The 18,582-nt window shown below is 41.2% G+C and overlaps 1 protein-coding gene across 2 annotated transcripts; it reads left to right on the top strand.

Moving 5' to 3' along the window:
* Nucleotides 1-7,507: 7,507 nt before the first annotated feature.
* FASLG (Fas ligand) lies at nt 7,508-14,336 on the top strand. 2 transcript variants are annotated; one of them, XM_030875622.2, is made up of 4 exons: nt 7,508-7,798; nt 8,375-8,420; nt 12,666-12,722; nt 13,942-14,336. In XM_030875622.2, the coding sequence occupies exons 1-4, from the start codon at nt 7,508-7,510 to the stop codon at nt 14,334-14,336; spliced, it is 789 nt and encodes a 262-aa protein (XP_030731482.1). The 2 variants fall into 2 exon arrangements, with proteins under 2 accessions (XP_030731482.1, XP_060141927.1); XM_060285944.1 differs by lacking the exons at nt 8,375-8,420; nt 13,942-14,336 and having other exon boundaries at nt 12,666-12,701.
* The last annotated feature ends 4,246 nt before the right edge of the window (nt 14,337-18,582 follow it).

Raw genomic sequence — 18,582 nt, 5'->3', positions numbered from 1 at the left:
TTTACCCTCTTTTCTGTTCCTAGGAGCATAAAGCCTAGAAATTACAATTCCTACACTCCATTGCAAGTGGGATCCCAATTAGATTCCACCAATGAGAAACAACTGCATGAGATTTGGAAGGTGGTAAAGGAGAAGCCATTAGTTGTCACAGCAGCTACTGATGTGTGGTGTGGTGTGGGGACAACAGAGGTAGTGTGGGGTTTTCCTACAGCTTTCTGCTGTCCTCCTAAGAATCACCAACTTCAGTGCTGCTGGAAGCTGAAACTATTGGTTGTAGCATAGGTTTTGCACTTCAAATTTTCCTAAAACTGTCCTTCCTGACCTTTGCTTGTCCAGTCTTTAATTCCTGTATTAATCCTTCCCCACTTTGCATACTTAGAGTGGCTTCTGTTTCCCTGACCAGACTCCAACTGATACACAAAGGACAGTACAGTAGTCTTGACATCCAATAATAGTGTTGCATGGGGTGGCAGGGCTGAAGGATAATTTTAGCCCCATTGCTACTGTCATCCACAGCTTCCTGATTTTCCCCCTTCAACTTGCTGTGGCCTGGAGAAACAAGAGTTCCCCTTGATAGGTTATTCCCCAATCCATTCTTTTATACTAGAAAAGAACATCAAAGTTGCCTTTCTCTTGGAGACAAGAGATCAAATTGAAGCACAAAGAAAGTTGTGGTCATCTACCTAGGAAAGTGAATTAAAAAGCCTTCAACATCTTGCAAATTTTCCTGAGCCAATCAGATCTTGTGAGGTGGGAGTAGAAAAGGGCCATCTATAAAAAGAACAGTAGGAAGAGCACACTCTTTGGAGATCCAATGGACTTGGATGTGACTGAACCCTGGTTCAAACTCTTACCAGGGTTACTTTTCTCCTCTGAATCCAATTACTCATCTATGAAGATAATATACTCATTTTCATAGACTTATTATGTATATTAATAATGATGATGATAAATAATAATTGCAGCTAACAGGTATAGAGCATGTACTATATTCCAAACACTCTCCTAAAGTGCCTCACGAGAATTAACTCATTTAATTAATCACCACAGTAATGCTAGAGGCAACAGATGCAAAGAACATAGCAGGCCTGACAAGTTGACATATGAACATGAGTTTCTGACTCTGTCCCTTGAAACAACTCCAAGAAAGAGGATGTGTCTTGATGGGCCTGAAAAACTGACATAAGCATGAGAAACTCGTGAGGGGAAAAGGATGGTTGTTGGCTCTCAGTGTACATGTGGGTATATGTTTACAGCAGCACACGGGAGAAGGGGATCAGATGTCATAGGAAGATAGGTTGGGCCAGAGGTTTATGGTTTTGTGTGTTTCTCTTTCCTATCTTGCTTGGTCGTCATTTTGAGGCAGATAAACAGCAGTGATTGCCCAGCAGCACTGGGGGGGAATATCAAGATAGTGCTGGAATCTGGCTGAGATGAGGAAGAGTCAACAGCAGGTATAGGCAGGTGACTCCAACTGAGGAAGAAATCTCTTGAAAAAGAGCAATGCCAGGCAGAAACTCGGGAAGTTTTACTTGGTAAGGTAGGTAGGTGACAAACAGGGGATGACTGACCCCAGAGTACAATGCCAGAGGCTCTTCCTCCAAAGGAGTGACCATCTGCCAACTCCCTAAGCTCTCTAGGAAGGGCACAAGGTACTCCTGGATCCCTGGGCTTTAGCCACCTTCACCTCTCCCGACCTCCAACTCCCACATACATGCTGCACGTTATCCTGCATGATAGATGACATTCCCAGGAGAGTGAGTACAAGCTCGCAAGGAAAAGTGATCAGACACACAAGGAGCACACTGCTCTATAAGAAAGACAACATACTGAACAAAATACACCAGGCAGAGAAAATGAACAGACCAGAGAAAATAAGTTTAAAATAAGCAGGAGAAATACCCTCAAAAAATATAAAGGTGAAATACTGATAACATTAGTCAAGAAAAACAGTTCAAAGAAGAACTAATTGGAAATATTGGGTTTGAAAAATGTAATAGTTGAAATAAAAATCTTAATGGATATGTTAAGTTGTGGAAACGATACAGCTGAAGAATGTATTACTGAGCTGGAAGATTTCTGAACGCTGCAAAGCATCAAAAAAGTAGAAAAGTATTTTGAAAGAAAAGCTTAGAGGCGAGGAGAGCAGAAATTGAAGTGTCAGCATCCTTGTAATAGGAGTTCCAGAAGAAAACAAAATAAATGTAGAGAAAGAAATATTTAAACAATTTCTCCAAATTAAAGAAAGGTAAAAGACCTTAGTCTGAAAAGGCTTGTAAAATACCACATAGGCTATATTGGAAAAACCAAGTGATATATATTCATTTTAGTGAAATTAATAATACAAAGAGAATATTCTGAAACTTTCTGGAGGGGAAAAAGAAAAATGCCTAAAAAGAATAGGAGTTGGTTTAACCACAGACTTCTCACTAATCTGGATGTGAGAAGACAAAGAGTAATATTTGCAAAATTTTGAAAAAAAGAGAGATAAAGAACATCAGATTCGGAAATATATATCCAATTAAATTACCATTTAAATATTGGTAAAAAGGGACCAAAAGACTCTATCACAAGCCAGAATTAAAATTTTAGGCAGTACGAACATGATGAAGGTGATGGTGGGGAATGGGACTCTATTTTGCTCTCTCTCCTGTGAATTTACCCTGTATGGACTACATCAATGGACTTCCTCACCTTCTGGCTTTGGGTTGAATTTGCCTAGTGTGGAGCCCCAGCAGGAGGGAAGGGAGAAGGTGGTAGGACAGGGTATTCATTCTCCAGGCTCATCTAGGGCTGGCTGCAATTCTTGACTGGAAGTCACAATTCCTGTTTAGGCTGTCTTCTCCACACAATTCTCTCCTTCTTAGGTTCCAGTAGCTTACCTTTCCCCTTGACTAGTGGTCATAACGACCCTGTTCCTTATAATATTGCTAGAATATTATACTATCCTTTTTGATTTCCCTACACCTTACCTCTAGTCCTAGGACTAGGTAAGGACTAGAGTCCTTACCTCTAGTCCTTTTTATTAAGTCCTTCTCAAGCTATCCTAATTTGTGTTTCATCTGTGTGCTGATGAGATGCTGATGATACAATAGGAAACTTTTATTGACCAAAGTGATATATAAAAAGCAAAATCCTTAGGAAAACATCATACTTACTGTGAGAAACTTTAGGTGCAGTCTCTTTGTGATTAGGGACAAGACATAGATACGCACAATCACAGTTACTGTTTTATATAGTTCTTCTTGAGGTTTGAGACAACACAAAAAGAAAAGTAAAAGAATGAGGCATAAGGATTGGAAGGGAAGATTAAAACTTCTCATTTTGTCCACTGATAATGTATATCTATATAGAAAAAACCCCAGAAATCAATAGACACACTATCAGAAATAAAAAGAGAGTTCCACAAGTTTGTAAGATTCAAGATTATTTGTTACAAAGTGAAGAACATTTATTTAAACCAGTTATAGTCATCTGTAATAGTTATCTATTGCTGCATAACAAATGACCCCAAAACGTAATGGCTTAAAATAAAAAATATTTATCTTAAAATTCCTGTCGTCAGGAATTCAAGGTTGGTTTAGGTGGGTGTTATGGAACTGAATGTTTGTGTCCCTCCCAAATGCATAACTTAAAATTCTGTGTCCCAATGTGATGGTATTAGGAAGTGGGGCTTTTTGGAACTAACTAGGATTAGGTGATGTCATGAAGGTGGGGCCCTCATGAATGGGATTATTACCCTTATAAGAGCCAGGAGAGAGCTTGCTTCCTCTCTCTTTCCACCATGTGAGGATACAATGAGAAGGCAGCCATCTGCAATGCAGAAGCTGCAGTCTTTTTATAACTTAATCTGGGAAGTGCTATCCCAACACTTCTACTGTATTCTATTAGTTAGAAGTGAGTCAGTAGGTCCAGCCCACACTCAAGAGGAGGGAATTATGAAAGGGCATGAATACCAGGAGGTGGGGGGGGGGGTCACTGGGGTCATCTTAGAGGTTGCTTACCACAGAATCTAAAAATGCCACAGAAAATTACAACATTTATAATCACAACAAAATTACAAAGTATCAATTAATCAATTAATCTAAGAAAGAATGGATAAGACCATCCTGAAGAAAAATTTTAAAAGTCATAAAGAGCACATGGAAAACTGTGGATAGGGCAAAAACATTGTAAAGAAAACACTTCCCCTAAATTAGTGCAATTACTGTTAATAGTCCAGTAGAACATTTTAAGACCATGATAGTTTTTCTTTTCCTAATACATATAGGAGAGATTAAATATACTCAAATAGTTATGTCAATTTTGAAAAAGAAGATCAAAGAGGGAAAATTTTACCATTCTAGCTCTCAAGACATTTTAGAAAGCCATAATTGTGAAAACTGTGTGACCCTAGTACTGGAATAGAGAAATAAATCAATGAAACAGAGATAAGAACCCAGAAAAAGACCCGACTACATGTATAAACTTCATATATGATAAATATACCACTGTAATTCAGTTGGGGAAAATATAGATTGTGTTGGGAAAACTGGTTCATACATGGAGAAAAACAAAGATGAACTCTTTTATACCACAAACAAAGATGAACTCCAGATAGGTTAAAGCCTATACATGAAATCTGCGATGGTGTGACATATTTTCAATGTCTAAAAGTAACAATAGATTAATATCTAGAATATAAAGTACAAGGAAATCCTGTGAATAAACACAAAGAGATAAGAAACCCAATTGAAAAATGGGCATGGTGTACAAAACAGGAAATATACACAAAAGGGAAAACATTTGTATAACAAAAATATGACAAGATGTTCAACCTCACAAGAAATCAGAAAAAATATTAGCACTTGGTAAAAATTAGAAAAGTGGATAATACCAAGTAGAGATGAGGACATAGGGTAAGATCATCATGGTGTCAAGGGACTCAACCACTCAGATACTGATGTCAGACATTGACTTGTACTTTTCCCTGCAACATCTCTCCCCCATCTCCACCCCCTCTACCTTCTTTTATCCTTAGTGAAAGAAGGTAAATTACATGAAGTCTACAGATGAATCATTTGTGGGAAGATACACTGTATTTACAACAGCAAGAACAGCAACATTTTTTGAGTGCTTACTTTGATGTTGAGGACTATTTTAAGTGTATCAAATGTTTTGACTCGTTTAATTTTCATAATGCCCTATGAAATAGGTACTATTGTGATCATGCCCATTTTTATAGATGAGAAAACTGTGGCACAGAGGAGGGAAAGTGACCTGTCCAGTTCACACAGCTAATAAATGGAAGAACTGGGATTTGAACCCAGGCAGTTTAACTCCAGAAGCACACACCCTAACCATCATGTGACACTTTCCTTCTATCCTCCTCATCCAGGATATGGTGTATTTTTTCCATTTATCTGAATATTTGTCATTTTTAGGAAAATTTTTATAGTTTAAAAAATATGATTCTATTCAGTTGTTATTAAGAGTTATTTCAGGATACTTTAAGGGTTGTGCTTTTGGTTGTACATATGGTGGAATTCTTAAAATTATATTTTCTGATTATTAATTATAAACATCATTTTTCATGACTATGAAGAAAGCCGTATGTGAGTTCTAAAACACGTAACCTCTGCCCATCTGTAAAAGAGAGTGAGAACATTGTGCAGTCATTCTGATTTCATCTGTCTCCCTGTTTCATGCATGGAGACTAGGATGTGGGCAGAAGTGCCTGGAGAGGGGATAGTGACAGATGTTGGAGTCTGATTTCAACAGACTGCCTTGTGTGTCACACTAAGGCATTTGGACCACTCCCAGAATCAAACTTTCTGACAGAAGGTTTTAGGCAAGGAAGTGAGATAACTGAATATGTTTTTAAAAACATCATTCTTGCAGCATTATACAGGGTGACTTGGGCTTGGGAAAGGCTGGTGGCCTGGAAACCAGTTAGAGTATCACTGCAATATTTCAGGTGAGATAATAAAAGTCTGACCTCAGGCAATGACAGTAGGGAGGGAGCGTGCTCATGTGACAAACACGGCTCAGGTAAAATCGACAGTCCTGCGTGACTAGTGCAATGCTGGAGGAGGGGAAGAGGTGGAGTGGAATTTGTCACCATAAAGAGTGGGAACGGGGGTGGGCAGAATGGGGCAGGGAAATAAGTTTGGTGTTGGTTTGGTTCAGGTGGAGAGCCAGAATGATAGTCATAGAAATGCCAAAACATGATATAACAACTGATGAAACTTCAAAGGCAGAACCCTTTAATAAAATGGAAAATAGGGATTTATGAGAGGTTTATATGATTTATGTGGAGCTGAGCACTTGAAAATTACTGTAAATGGTATTTGAAGCCAGAGAAAATGTGAAATAAGTTTAGGTAGAGTCCCATCTTTAGTTAAAAAAAAAAAAATTAGGATAACCAGTTAAATTTGAACTTCAGATAAAAATGGAGTAATTTTTACTATATTCCATGCAATGTTTAAGACGTACTTATCCTAAAAACTAGTTATTATTTGAGATCCAAATTTAACTGGGCGCCATCTGACCACCATAACAGATATGGCAAACAGAAAGGCCTACAGGGACCAGGAAAGCCGTTGCACACAGTGAGGTGCGTGAGAAATATAGTGGAGGGTGTGCAAGCTGGGCAGCCTGGAACATCTGTGTCCCATCCCCAAGAGCAGCTGCTGCCCAGCTGGTTGGTTGTGCAGAGAGGGTCTCCAGACGGTCCAATAGTCTAGCGGTTCAAAACATAATATAAAGATAATATAAATTTAAAAATATATGGAATACTCACATTTTTAAAGGGGACAATCAGTAGAAAGAACACTTGTGAGGCATAAGCAAAGCAGGTCTGTGGGCTCCGTGAGGCATATGGGTGATGGGTTTGTAACCTCTGATCTGACCTCTACAAAGTGGGTGGAGCAGGTTTGTAACCTGTAAATTATGTTGCTTTGCTATGTCGGGGTGAATAGTATTTGGGTGTGGGGAAGGGCTGGCAGCAGGGGGACGATTCCCTCCTGCAAAAGGTGAGACATAGAAGCGACTTCTCTGGCCACGACTCCGTGCTCTCGCCCCTCAGTGAGCCCCACTGGCCACTCTCCCCATAGCCGGGCAATGGCCGAAGTCGACAGGGCTGTGCTGCTGCTACCTGCTCTCGCAGGGCCTGAGGAGACGAGCCCGCCCTACCAGCCTCTCAGGCAGCAAGGCAGCAGCAATTGGGGTTTAGAAAGCTTTTATCAGTAGATTGTGGGCGGAAACTGCCCCGGGTTTGCTCTGAGCTTCTTGAGGCTTCTCAGCTTCAGATGCAAAGCAAGTGGGTGTCTCTTTGAGAAGCAGAAAGGGGGAAAGAAAGAACAAAAGAGAGGTGTTTCCCTGGGTTCTGGGAACTCTATAAAGAGAGAGCCGGCTTCTTTCTCTCGAGCAGTCAGAAACAGGAGTCCCGTCCTTGACACCCGGGACTCCCCAGGATTGAGAAGGAGAAAAACCCTTGGCTGGGGGCTGGCCCGAGGCACTGGCTGCCATGCAGCAGCCCTTGAATTACCCGTACCCCCAGATTTTCTGGGTGGACAGCAGTGCCAGCTCTCCCTGGGCTTCTCCAGGGTCAGTCTTCCCCTGTCCGTCCTCTGCGCCAGGAAGGCCCGGGCAAAGGAGGCCACCGCCACTACCACCACCTCTGAAGAAGAAGAGGGGCCACAACACAGGCCTGTGTCTCCTTGTGATGTTTTTCATGGTTCTGGTGGCCCTGGTTGGATTGGGACTGGGACTATTTCAGCTCTTCCACCTGCAGAAGGAACTGGCCGAACTCAGAGAGGTAAGCTGCCCTGTGGATTGCTGTGCCCTGAAGGCATGGGTGTGAGACAGCCCTGCTGTAGTGGAGGGAGGAAGGTGACAGTGATCTATATGGACCACAGTCTTGCTTGCAAAGTACTTCACAATTCTTTTTTCCTGTCTCAGAAATGAATCGCTCTAGCCATCTGTTCTATATGCAGAGAAATGGGGGCTCAAATGAGTGGAAGGAATATTATCTATGTTGGGAAGGATCAGAGCCAAATTACGACTGGTAACTAGAGTTCTTCTTTTCTCAGTTGGCTGCTACCTACCTTATACTCAGTGATTCAAGAAAGAAAAGGAACTTGGAATCTTGCTTACAAGTGAATTTGTTCAAATGGACAAACTAAATTTCCTTGAAAATACTTAAAAATATTGGAACTATTCCAAATCACAAAACTGAGGCATGGAGAGGCACAACTTGGCCGGAGTCTGAGTTAGCAGAGGTTCTAAGGTGTTTAGATTCCCTTTCCAGTGCTTAGTTTATTTGACAATTCTGCCTCCTTTGCTTAAAGAACTTCATATTTATTATATACCTTTTCTCTTTTTGTTTCACCAGTCCACCAGCCAAAGGCATACAGAATCGTCTTTGGAGAAGCAAATAGGTGAGTCCTTTCATGCGTGTACATGAGTTAGAAAGACAGTCCTTAGCGCTGAACCATGTTGGGGGAATGCCTTGAATTCCATCTCATTCCTGGGCATATGTATACTATGAAAGAGGAATCCTAACCAATTCTGAATCTCTGGTCATTTTGGTTCTTTGAGCTGCCCTAAAATATGAAGTGAGTTTAATTGTTCAAAATTAGTGTAGCTGAGTATCACACAAAAGTAAAAATAATTTCTGCTTGAATTTGGAAAAAGCAACACACATATAAAACCCTGGACCTTTGCCCCTTAGCAGTTGGCTCCAGGCCTGTCCGCTTCCTCAGGCCTCCTGGTTCCCATGCACAGGGCTGTGGCTATAACTTCTCGGGAGAGAAGGGGAGGTAAAGGCAGAGAAAGCTGCTGCTGGGAAAGACCCGTGCTCTCCTATTTAATCTCTATAAGAGATTAGTTAAGAGTCAGACCTTATTTAAAATTTTTCCATAGGATATATTTAAGCTTTTAAAAAGTGGGCAACCAATCATCCCCATTAGGATGGTTCTTTTGCAGCCACTGGAAAGCTTGGAGGAAGACTTTTGCCATTATTCAAAGGGTAGTCCCACTTCACTCACAGAGGCAATCGTGAGCTACCTTTGATAATAAAGGAAAAACCTTTGTATGAGATCCAGGACAGGAGGAAGATGAAAATGTTGAACACTGACCTTCTAAAGTTTCAGGACATAGTTTTGGAAACTGTGGACAGATAGATTTAGAATACTGCAACTCATTAAACTAAGAGTCACTGAACTTTAGATTTGATAAGAGTTGGAAGGGAGCTTAGAGAACATCTGGTCCAGTCATCTCATTTTTCAGAAGAGAAACAAAACACCAGATAGATTAGGTGATGTGCCCAACACTACTGGTGTGAAACTAGGATGAGAAGGAACATAGGCTCCTAATGCCTTGTCACTTATAGTGCTTCCCAGTACATGCTCTGGTGCCTCATGACACAGGGAAACTCCTGTCTTTTTCTGATGGCCATGGAATGAGAACAAAGATGACAAGCAAGATGCCTCTGCAAAGACAATAGTTAAATCTCATCCTTAGAAATTGGGAAGAAAACAGAAGACAGCACTGGCTACCCAGTAAGGGGAGGCTGTTCCAGGTTCTTAGGATATGCCTGAGAAACTCAAGTCACCCTATTGCCCTAGCAGGTAGGCTCTTGTAGGAGCCATCCTTAGGATCCTCTGGTTTCCAGTTCTGGGTCTGAGCCCCTAAAGAGTTAGAAATTCCAGATGTACCCAAGCAGAGTAAAAACATTTGTTAGAAAAATAAAGCCTCTGGAGGATTTCTAAAATAAGATAGATTTGAAAATCAGTGGAACGTGGCTGGCAAAATGGGTACCTAATTACTCATCTTTCACCCACTTTGTGGAGTCATTTTAGTAATTAAAAGTCAAGTGAACAGATAAGTCAGGTCCACTTGTCCCACTAAACAAGTATCAAGTATCTTTCCTAGATCAACGCAGATGGACCAGAAATTGGTGAATTATCACACAGAAATCAAATTAGCAACTTTACTAATGAGCTAAGAGATGCAAATTTAAAAAGGGGGATACCCAGGTTTATCCATCAAATTAGTGAAGTTTAAAAAAAAACACAAAACCCCAGCTTGGCAAAAATGTGAGAGAAAAGGGTCTGCTTCAACAGTTGAGAGTCAGTGGGCATGTAAATTGCTACACCTTTCTAAAGAGTAGTTGGGAAAAAAATATCACAGGATTAAAACTGTTAATTTACCTTGTGATCTCATCACTAAGGCTTTATTATTTAAGAAAATAATCAAAATGTGCCTGAAAATTTATAATAAGGATGTTCATCACTTCCTTATAAGGCTATTTATAATAAACCAGTCAGAAGAAAGTTAAATGCTTCTTAATAGGAAATTAGTTAAATACATGACAGTGTATTCAGATGAGATCATAATACGCAGCAACTAAAAGCTATATGTTAGAAGGACATTTAATGCCATAGAGATTGTGCATTCTATATTGTTGGATAAAAGACAAGTTATAAAGCAGTGTGTTTAGTTTAATATTGACATATGCATATTTTTATATTCTTAGTAAACATCTAGAAGGATTTATACTCCAACAGGTTAACTGTGATTTTTCTCTGGAAGGTTCTATTGTAGGTTATTTAAACTTTCTTATTTGGTTCACTTTCATTTTTCCACAGTTAACTCATTAAATCTTTTATTCATTCACAAATGTTCTTGGAGTATTTCCTGTGTGCCAGGCTGGGTGTTGGGTAGTGGGTGATGACAGAATGAGAGACAAGTGGCTTGCCCTCATGGAGCTCTTAGCATGATAGAGAAGATAAACAAAAGCAAGCAAACAGACAACAAACTTTTAAGTTGTACTAAGTGTGACCTAAGATTGAGTGGTCTGCAAAGTCCCCTCTAAGGAGGTGTTGTTAATGTGGATGTGTGTATGTGTATGGGTGGGTAGGAGGCTGGGAACATCATTCCAGCACTGAGAATGGCATGTGCAGAGACCCTGGAGCAGGCTACAGTCATCACCAAAATATAGGATATATTTCTCCTTTATTTATTCCATCATTTATCCAGCAGATATTTTTATTGAGTACCTTCTATGAGAATAACACTGCGAGGGATATACCACATGTGATTCTCTGTTCCATTTCCTGTCAGTTCATGGCTGAATGCCAGATCAGCTGCACAGATGGTTTGTGGTGTAGGAATATAGAAGAGACTCAGTTTTGCCTTTCCTGTTCACTAACACCTCACCTCATTCATGGTGGGTGGTCTTGGGTGGCTACAGAGGTAATAATTGCTTACATCATATCCTCAGCTGATTGGAGCACTCTCAGGCCATATAGAGTTTTACAGGCTAATCATGAAGAGCCTGATGTGGATGAGTGCCTTTCTATGAAACTTTCTTGAACATCTTAGCTAAATTCATTAGTTAAGTGGTAGAGCTATTCCACTGAAATATCTAAAGTCAGAGAACTAGTACCTATTTTGAGAACTGTTGTGTATTTTAAATCTTTCCATTTAATTTAGCAAACATGTACTGATCACATGCCTTGGGGTAGAAACCGAGCTAATTACTCTGGTGGATTAAACATATAGTAAGGAATTTGCCATTTATTTGGGGAGTAAGATGAATTATACAGTTACCACAGAAAAAGGGGAGTCAAAACTGACAAGAGAGGTGACGACAGAGTGCTTCTAGGTTTCAAAGGCGGAAACAAGCATATTTGATTAGAAAGGCTTGGGAATGTTTTGCAAGAAAAGAGGTATTTTAGATGGTATGTGCAGGGTTGATAGGAATTTAGCACAGAGATCTGTTTGGGAGGGCATCCCAGGCAGAAGGAACAGCATGGGCAAAGGCACAGAGGCAGGGAAGCTGGGTGTGTTCAGAACTGTTGTACAGCTATGTCTAGCGTGGGTGAGTAAGCAAGATAAGGCTGGACAGATAGGCAGAGATCACATGGTTGGGGACACTTGTACATAATTACACGTTCAATGAGGAGCATTCAAGGTGTTTGAGATCTTAGGATAATTTATTTGGGGCAGATTGTAGAATGCCATTGGGGAAGACCTAGTGGCCTGGAGATCAGCAGTCTTCAGGCTTTGTCCTGCAGAGTCCTAAGGGCAGCTGAGCCAGAGAGGAAAGAGCCTTGGATCTGGACTCAGGAGACCTGAGTGTCAGTCCCACTCTGACACTGAGTAAACAGGTCTTCTTGGATAAGTCACCCAACTTGTTATTTTTTTTATCAGGAAATAACTTTTTATTTTATATTGGAGTATAGTTGATTAACAACGTTGTGTTAGTTTCAGGTGTACAGCAAAGTGATTCAGTTATACGTATACAAGCCACCCAACTTTTAAGCTCGTTTTGCCGTCTATAAGATGGGACAGTAATCTCTACCTCAAAGAGTTGTGGCCAGTTATAAATGCAATAGCTTATATGGCACATCTTTATAAACTAAGCTTTCTATTATTTTATTGTAGCATTATAATTTATGCATGTGTCTATTTTAATTTAGTTCCTTTTTACCTCTCTGTTTCTGAAATACAGGCTGTTGTAATTCCTACAATTTGGACCTGAATGAGTTGGCTATGTTAGACTGTTGCCATTTATGCTTATAAAACTTCTTTTATTTAAATGCTCTGCTTAGAGTCCCACAGAAAGAATAGTTGTTATGTCATTTTTTACGTATATCTTTCATCTCTCTGTGAAACAGGTCACCCCAATCCATCCTCTGAGAAAACGGAGCTGAGAAAGGCAGCTCATTTAACAGGTCTGTATCTGGAAGATAGGCTTGGGAAAGCCTTTGGGAGAAAGCAGAAGAGCTGGTTGGTCTCCACGACTGTGCTCTGCAGTGGTTGATACTTTCCAGTGACAGTATTTGAAACCCAAGAGGAGTTACATCTTTCTAGTCAGGTCAACCTCACACACACATTGAGCCCCTACTCTGGGCAAGGCCCTGTTCTAAACTGGAGAAATGGAGCTGCTTATGACGTGATCCTTGCCCATAAGGAGCTCACTCTTTTCACTCACTCCAATGACCCTTAGGGAATTTGGGGCACAGATCCAAGCGGTGAGAGCTGGGGAGATGGGGAATGATGAATTATTTTAGTACGTGTTTCCCTGGTTTTCTGTAAGAGCTTTACTCTGCTTTCTCCATGAGTAGAAAAAGGAGAGGCGAGGCCCAGTCCTGGCACTAGTGGTCGTGTAGTGGAGTGAAATGATTTGATAGCAAGGTGGTATGGGCATTCCCAGTGTAAAGTCCACAAATATCTGAAAAGTGGATAAGTATCATGGAAAGTGGTATGCTGCTGTCCCTGAAATTATTTCAGCAGAGACTGTAAAATGATCCAATTTAGATAAACAGACATTTCTTGAACACATGCTGTGTGCCAAGCCTGGGGGACATGGAGATGAACCACACACGGCTCCTGCCTTCAAGGAGCTTACAATCTAACAGGGAAAGACATGTGCACAAGCAATAATTCCAGCATTCTCTGCTTAAGAATGTACATAATGCTGTGGGGATACAAATGAAAGGGGATTTTCGCCCACACTGAAGAATCCTTAGTGCAGGTAAAGATTGGACTAGATGATCCCTAAGGTCCTTCCCAACTTTAGAACTTCAAAGTTCCTTGGATTTGATTTTTCACCTCATGAAGGGACCTCAAACCCTAGTAGTTTTGGTACTAGTTCTGAACCTTTGTTCCAGAGAGCTAAAATCATCCCAATCATTTCTCACTGCAGTTGATGAGGGGTATATGCTATTGTCCCAGTTGTGTGGATGATAAAATTGAAGACGTCAATTTGATAAAGGTGTGAAGAAATTCAGTAACAGGTCAGGCCTGATCCGTCACCTGGCTCAATATGGGCTATGTCATTTGGGGTAAAAAGCATTTGCTCAAGGCATGGTCCGCAATTTTGCCTTGGAAGCTTGGTTTGTTGATACATGAGCATTCCTGGCTGAAAGCTCCTCTCTGGTTTGGTTTCAGGCAAGCCCAACTCAAGATCCATCCCTCTGGAATGGGAAGACACTTATGGAATTGCCCTGGTCTCTGGGGTGAAGTATAAGAAGGGCAGCCTTGTGATCAATGAAACTGGGCTGTATTTTGTGTATTCCAAAGTGTACTTCCGGGGTCAGTCCTGCAACAAGCAGCCCCTGAACCACAAGGTTTACACGAGGAATTTTAGGTACCCCCAGGACCTGGTGCTCATGGAGGGGAAGATGATGGACTACTGCACTACTGGCCAGATGTGGGCCCGCAGCAGCTACCTGGGGGCTGTGTTCAATCTCACCAATGCTGACCATTTATATGTCAATGTATCTGAGCCCTCTCTGGTCAATTTTGAGGAATCTAAGACATTTTTTGGCTTATATAAGCTCTAAGAAAAGCACTTTGGGATTCTCTCCATTATGGTTTCTTGTTATAGGCACTGAGAATGTTGTCTTGAATGAGGGTCTTCTTAAGTCCACTTGAGGTCAAGAGAGAAGACATGAACCAAGAGGATCTTGAGACCACAGGGTCCAGCAGTTCTACAGCTCCTCATCTCACCTAAGGTCCACGAGCCAGACAGGAGGAGGACATGAACACGAAACTCTGGGCTGCCATGTGAAGCTGCAGAGACAGGGAAAAGCAGCTACCAGGGTGTTCTACACTCATCTTAGGTGGCCTAGCACACTTTGGTACACTGAAAATGGCACGTTTTAACTCACCTCTTGGGGTGGGTCTACTGTCTACCTCAGGGGAGGCTGTCTTTCATGTATATGGATGCAACATGAATGTATAAGGGGTGGGAAAAGAGGACTAGGCTTACATGATAAGCTAAAGAGACTAAAAGGCCAGTGTCCCACTGGCAGCATCTTTACTTGTAAATGCATAGCCTGAGCCATCAGGTGATGCTAACAGAGAAGCAAGGGAGATCTTTTGAGGACTCAGTCCATTCCCTATACAGCATGTATATTTCCAGTGCAATTGTAGGGGTGTGTGTGTGTGTGCGCGCGCGCGTGTGACTAGAAGAGTTACGTAAGTAGAGAGAACGTGGAGATTGGGAAGGACATGTTAGGAAAATATGGGCTGCATTTGGTGGTAGATTTTGAATGCTTTTTGGGCAACCAACTCTAATAGTCCTCAAAACTCTTTGATTGTCAGTTATTAAAGCTGTTTCCCCATAATATAACTAATATTTATATATATTTTGTGGGTTTTTTTTTTCTTTTTGCAGTACGCAGGCCTCTCACTGTTGTGGCCTCTCCTGTTGCGGAGCACAGGCTCCGGACGTGCAGGCTCAGCAGCCATGGCTCACGGGCCCAGCCGCTCTGCGGCATGTGGGATCTTCCCGGACCGGGGCATGAACCCGTGTCCCCTGCATTGGCAGGCGGACTCTCAACCACTGCGCCACCAGGGAAGCCCTATTTTGTGCATTTTTAATGAACAGAATACATGTAACAAAAACTATGTTAAAATACAGATAAACATTATGAGTGTCCTTTTTGGAAATCACTAAGATCTGGAGTTTTTCCTTATTATTTCTTTCTTCCATGGCCTCCTCATTCATTATGACTTAAGCCCACTTTAAGAAGAATTTACTAGGGTGAGAAGAGCTGTGAGGCAAATCTTTGCATCTTTGCCAGGCTCTCCTCTCCTCGCTATATTCTCTTTCCCCTCCATCTACCACTATCCAGAGTTTCCATTGCCAATATTATTGCCAGTGTTAAGCTCACCCAACTTCCCATAGATCTGATGACAATTTGTCTTTTCCTGGGGGCAGAGATGTGGCATAGTGGAAAAGGCACAGACTTTGGACTAAAAAGCCTGAATTTGAATCTTTGTTCCTCTACTTATTAACTATGCAATCACTGGGCAGATCACTTGACTTTTTTGGACAAAAAGGGGCTGATTTGGACTTATAGTATCTAACACATCATAGAATGTCAAACAATAGTGTCTGCCATTATTAATAAGCCACTCTATGGGAGGAACTTCATTCTCCAGAGGAAGCCACTGCTCTGAGGGATCCATTCAAACACCTGGTTTCTTGCCTTCTCACCTTGGTCTCACAATAACCTTTTCCTATTTTCTCCAAATGCTCATTACCATGACTTCTCCCTAGACTTTTTCATCATTAAAAATAACAACATCTCTGGAATTTGATTTCAGACACCTTATTTTCACAACATCATGTCCTTTTTCCAACTCAGTTGGTCCAACATTTTCTCTCCTAAAAATATGTATATATATTTTACTGTGTTGTGACATCTACTTAATAAATGCTATCATTTTCTTATATATCCATCAGCTCCTTCTCTATCTTCACTCTTTTCTCTATCCAGCTTAGGTTCCACGATCTGTCGTTACAATCAGAACCTTGGAAAGACCCTGAATTCCAAAATACTCTGTTACCGTCCCTGTTTTCCTCTTGTAAAAATCCCATTCTCTTTATGCTGGCATCCTAGCAGCCGGATGTTGCTGCAGAAAAATGACACAAACCGATTGACTATTTTTATTTTTATCTATCATCTACTTAAATCATCCAATCAATTTTTTAAAATAAATTATTTATTTTTGGCTGCGTTTGGTCTTCGTTGCTGCACGCGGGCTTTCTCTAGTTGTGGTGAGCAGGGGCTACTCTTCGTTGCGGTGTGCGGGCTTCTCATTGCGGTGGCTTCTCTTGTTGCGGAGCACGAGCTCTAGGCGCGCGGGCTTCAGTAGTTGCGGCACACGGGCTCAGTAGTTGTGGTTCGCGGGCTCTAGAGCACAGGCTCAGTAGTTGTGGCGCACGGGCTTAGTTGCTCCATGGCATGTGGGATCTTCCCGGACCAGGGCTCGAACCCGTGTCCCCTGCATTGCCAGGCAGACTCTCAATCACTGCACCACCAAGGAAGGCCAAATCAATTATTTATCAGTGAATTATTTCTGTCTTTTGATAGATTTGAATAGGTAATACATGCACATAGCACAAATTTTAAAAGGTACACAAAGATATAGGATGAAAATAAGCCCTTTTCTCATCCTGTCCTGTGGCTCCATCTCTGCCCACAAGGAGGATCACTGTCTCCTTCTGTAGCTTTTCCGAGATGATCTATACATAAATATGACATCACTTTACATCAGCGTTTTCTAGCCTCGGTTCTATTGACGTTATGAGCTGGACAAATCTTTGTTGTGAGGGCTGTCCTGCCCGTGCATTGTTGTATGTTTAGCAGTAACCCTGCCCTCTACCGACTAGATGCCAGTAGCATGCCCTTGCCCCCATGTGTGATAACCAGAAATGTCACCAAATATTGCCAAATGTCCCCGGGCTGAAGGTGGGGAGACAAAATCACTCCTGACTGAGAACCACTGCTTTACATTAGTGATCACAGATTTCAAATAGGCATTCAACACAGCCCAGCACTTTTCCTCCAGTTCCCTGGTAAGCATGTTTTTTTCACTGTTTGAGACAACTACATCATGTCTTTTCCTTTTATAAACCAACTTCCTCCCCTCCTCCCACCATGGAACCTCACTTTTACCACCAAAACACAAACCCACTTGTATCTGAATGATCTCTTTCTTCCATCTGATACAGTGGAGGAAGAGGACCTTCTGTGTGCACTAATTTCCTCTTCCTTATTTTACCTGTTTAAAAATTTTCTTCTTTCTTCTAAATCTTCAAACTAGCTCTATGAAATAACTTCCACTGGCATGTACATATATTCAAGTATCCCGTCACTGAAAGATAAACCAAACCAAACTAAACCAAAAAAAAAAAAAAACCCAAACCTTTCTTTAGCCTTCTTCTTCCTCCAGAAATGGCTGCATTTCTCATTTTCCCCATAGAGAGAAACATCTGAGAAGGTTTTCTCCACACACATGGGCTCCATTTTTAAAGCCAGGAATCTGCCTGTTATTTATTTAACCACTTAAAAATATCTGGGTTTTTTTTTCTGCTAGAAAAAAAACTCCAAAAGCAAGACCTTTTCTGCCTTGTTTACCACTGTATTCACACTACCTAACCCAGTGCCTGGCACATATTAGGTGCTCAATAAATATTTGTTGACTAAATAACTTTCAGTATAAGGCAAAAGTCTTTCAATGGGTATGTTTCTCAGAGTAGTGAATCTATAATTGTGTTGCCTCAAGGACGTGTGTGCTTGTTTATCCAGCTTTGACTAGATTATTCAATGGGGGTTTGAGGCTACAGATGAAAAAATATAGTGCGCCCTAACTCATAGAATTAGAAAAAAAGAAAGAGCTATTTGGTCGTTAGCATTACCAGGAGCTTTTGGGAGACTGTTGAGGAAAAATTCTAGGTAATTAAAGCTGAAACTGTCGTTTAGAAGATACACAATACATGTTTGTTGAATAAATTAATGAACAAAACTAAAAGTCCAGGTTGGAATGTGTCACCTGCTCTCCTTGAAACTCTTCTGTTGATTAATCTGCTCTATGTGGTCAGGTTTCTGACCAGGTACTTCATGGAGAAAGTCAGAGAGGTAGTCACCCTTCTTTTGGCCGACGGTCTGTATTCCCAACCCTCACAATGAAATTCTCCTCATCCATTTCTTCTTCATATGACTCCATCCATCCAAGTACACCAGTTCTAATGGTCACAGGAAGTTTGCGGGACCATTTTTTTGGGTCAGTGGGCCC

The sequence above is a fragment of the Globicephala melas genome, chromosome 1, assembly GCF_963455315.2.
Source record: "Globicephala melas chromosome 1, mGloMel1.2, whole genome shotgun sequence".
NCBI lineage: Eukaryota > Metazoa > Chordata > Mammalia > Artiodactyla > Delphinidae > Globicephala > Globicephala melas.
The sequence above is the reverse complement of the archived record's forward strand: the minus strand, read 5'-3'. Positions and strand labels throughout refer to the sequence as shown.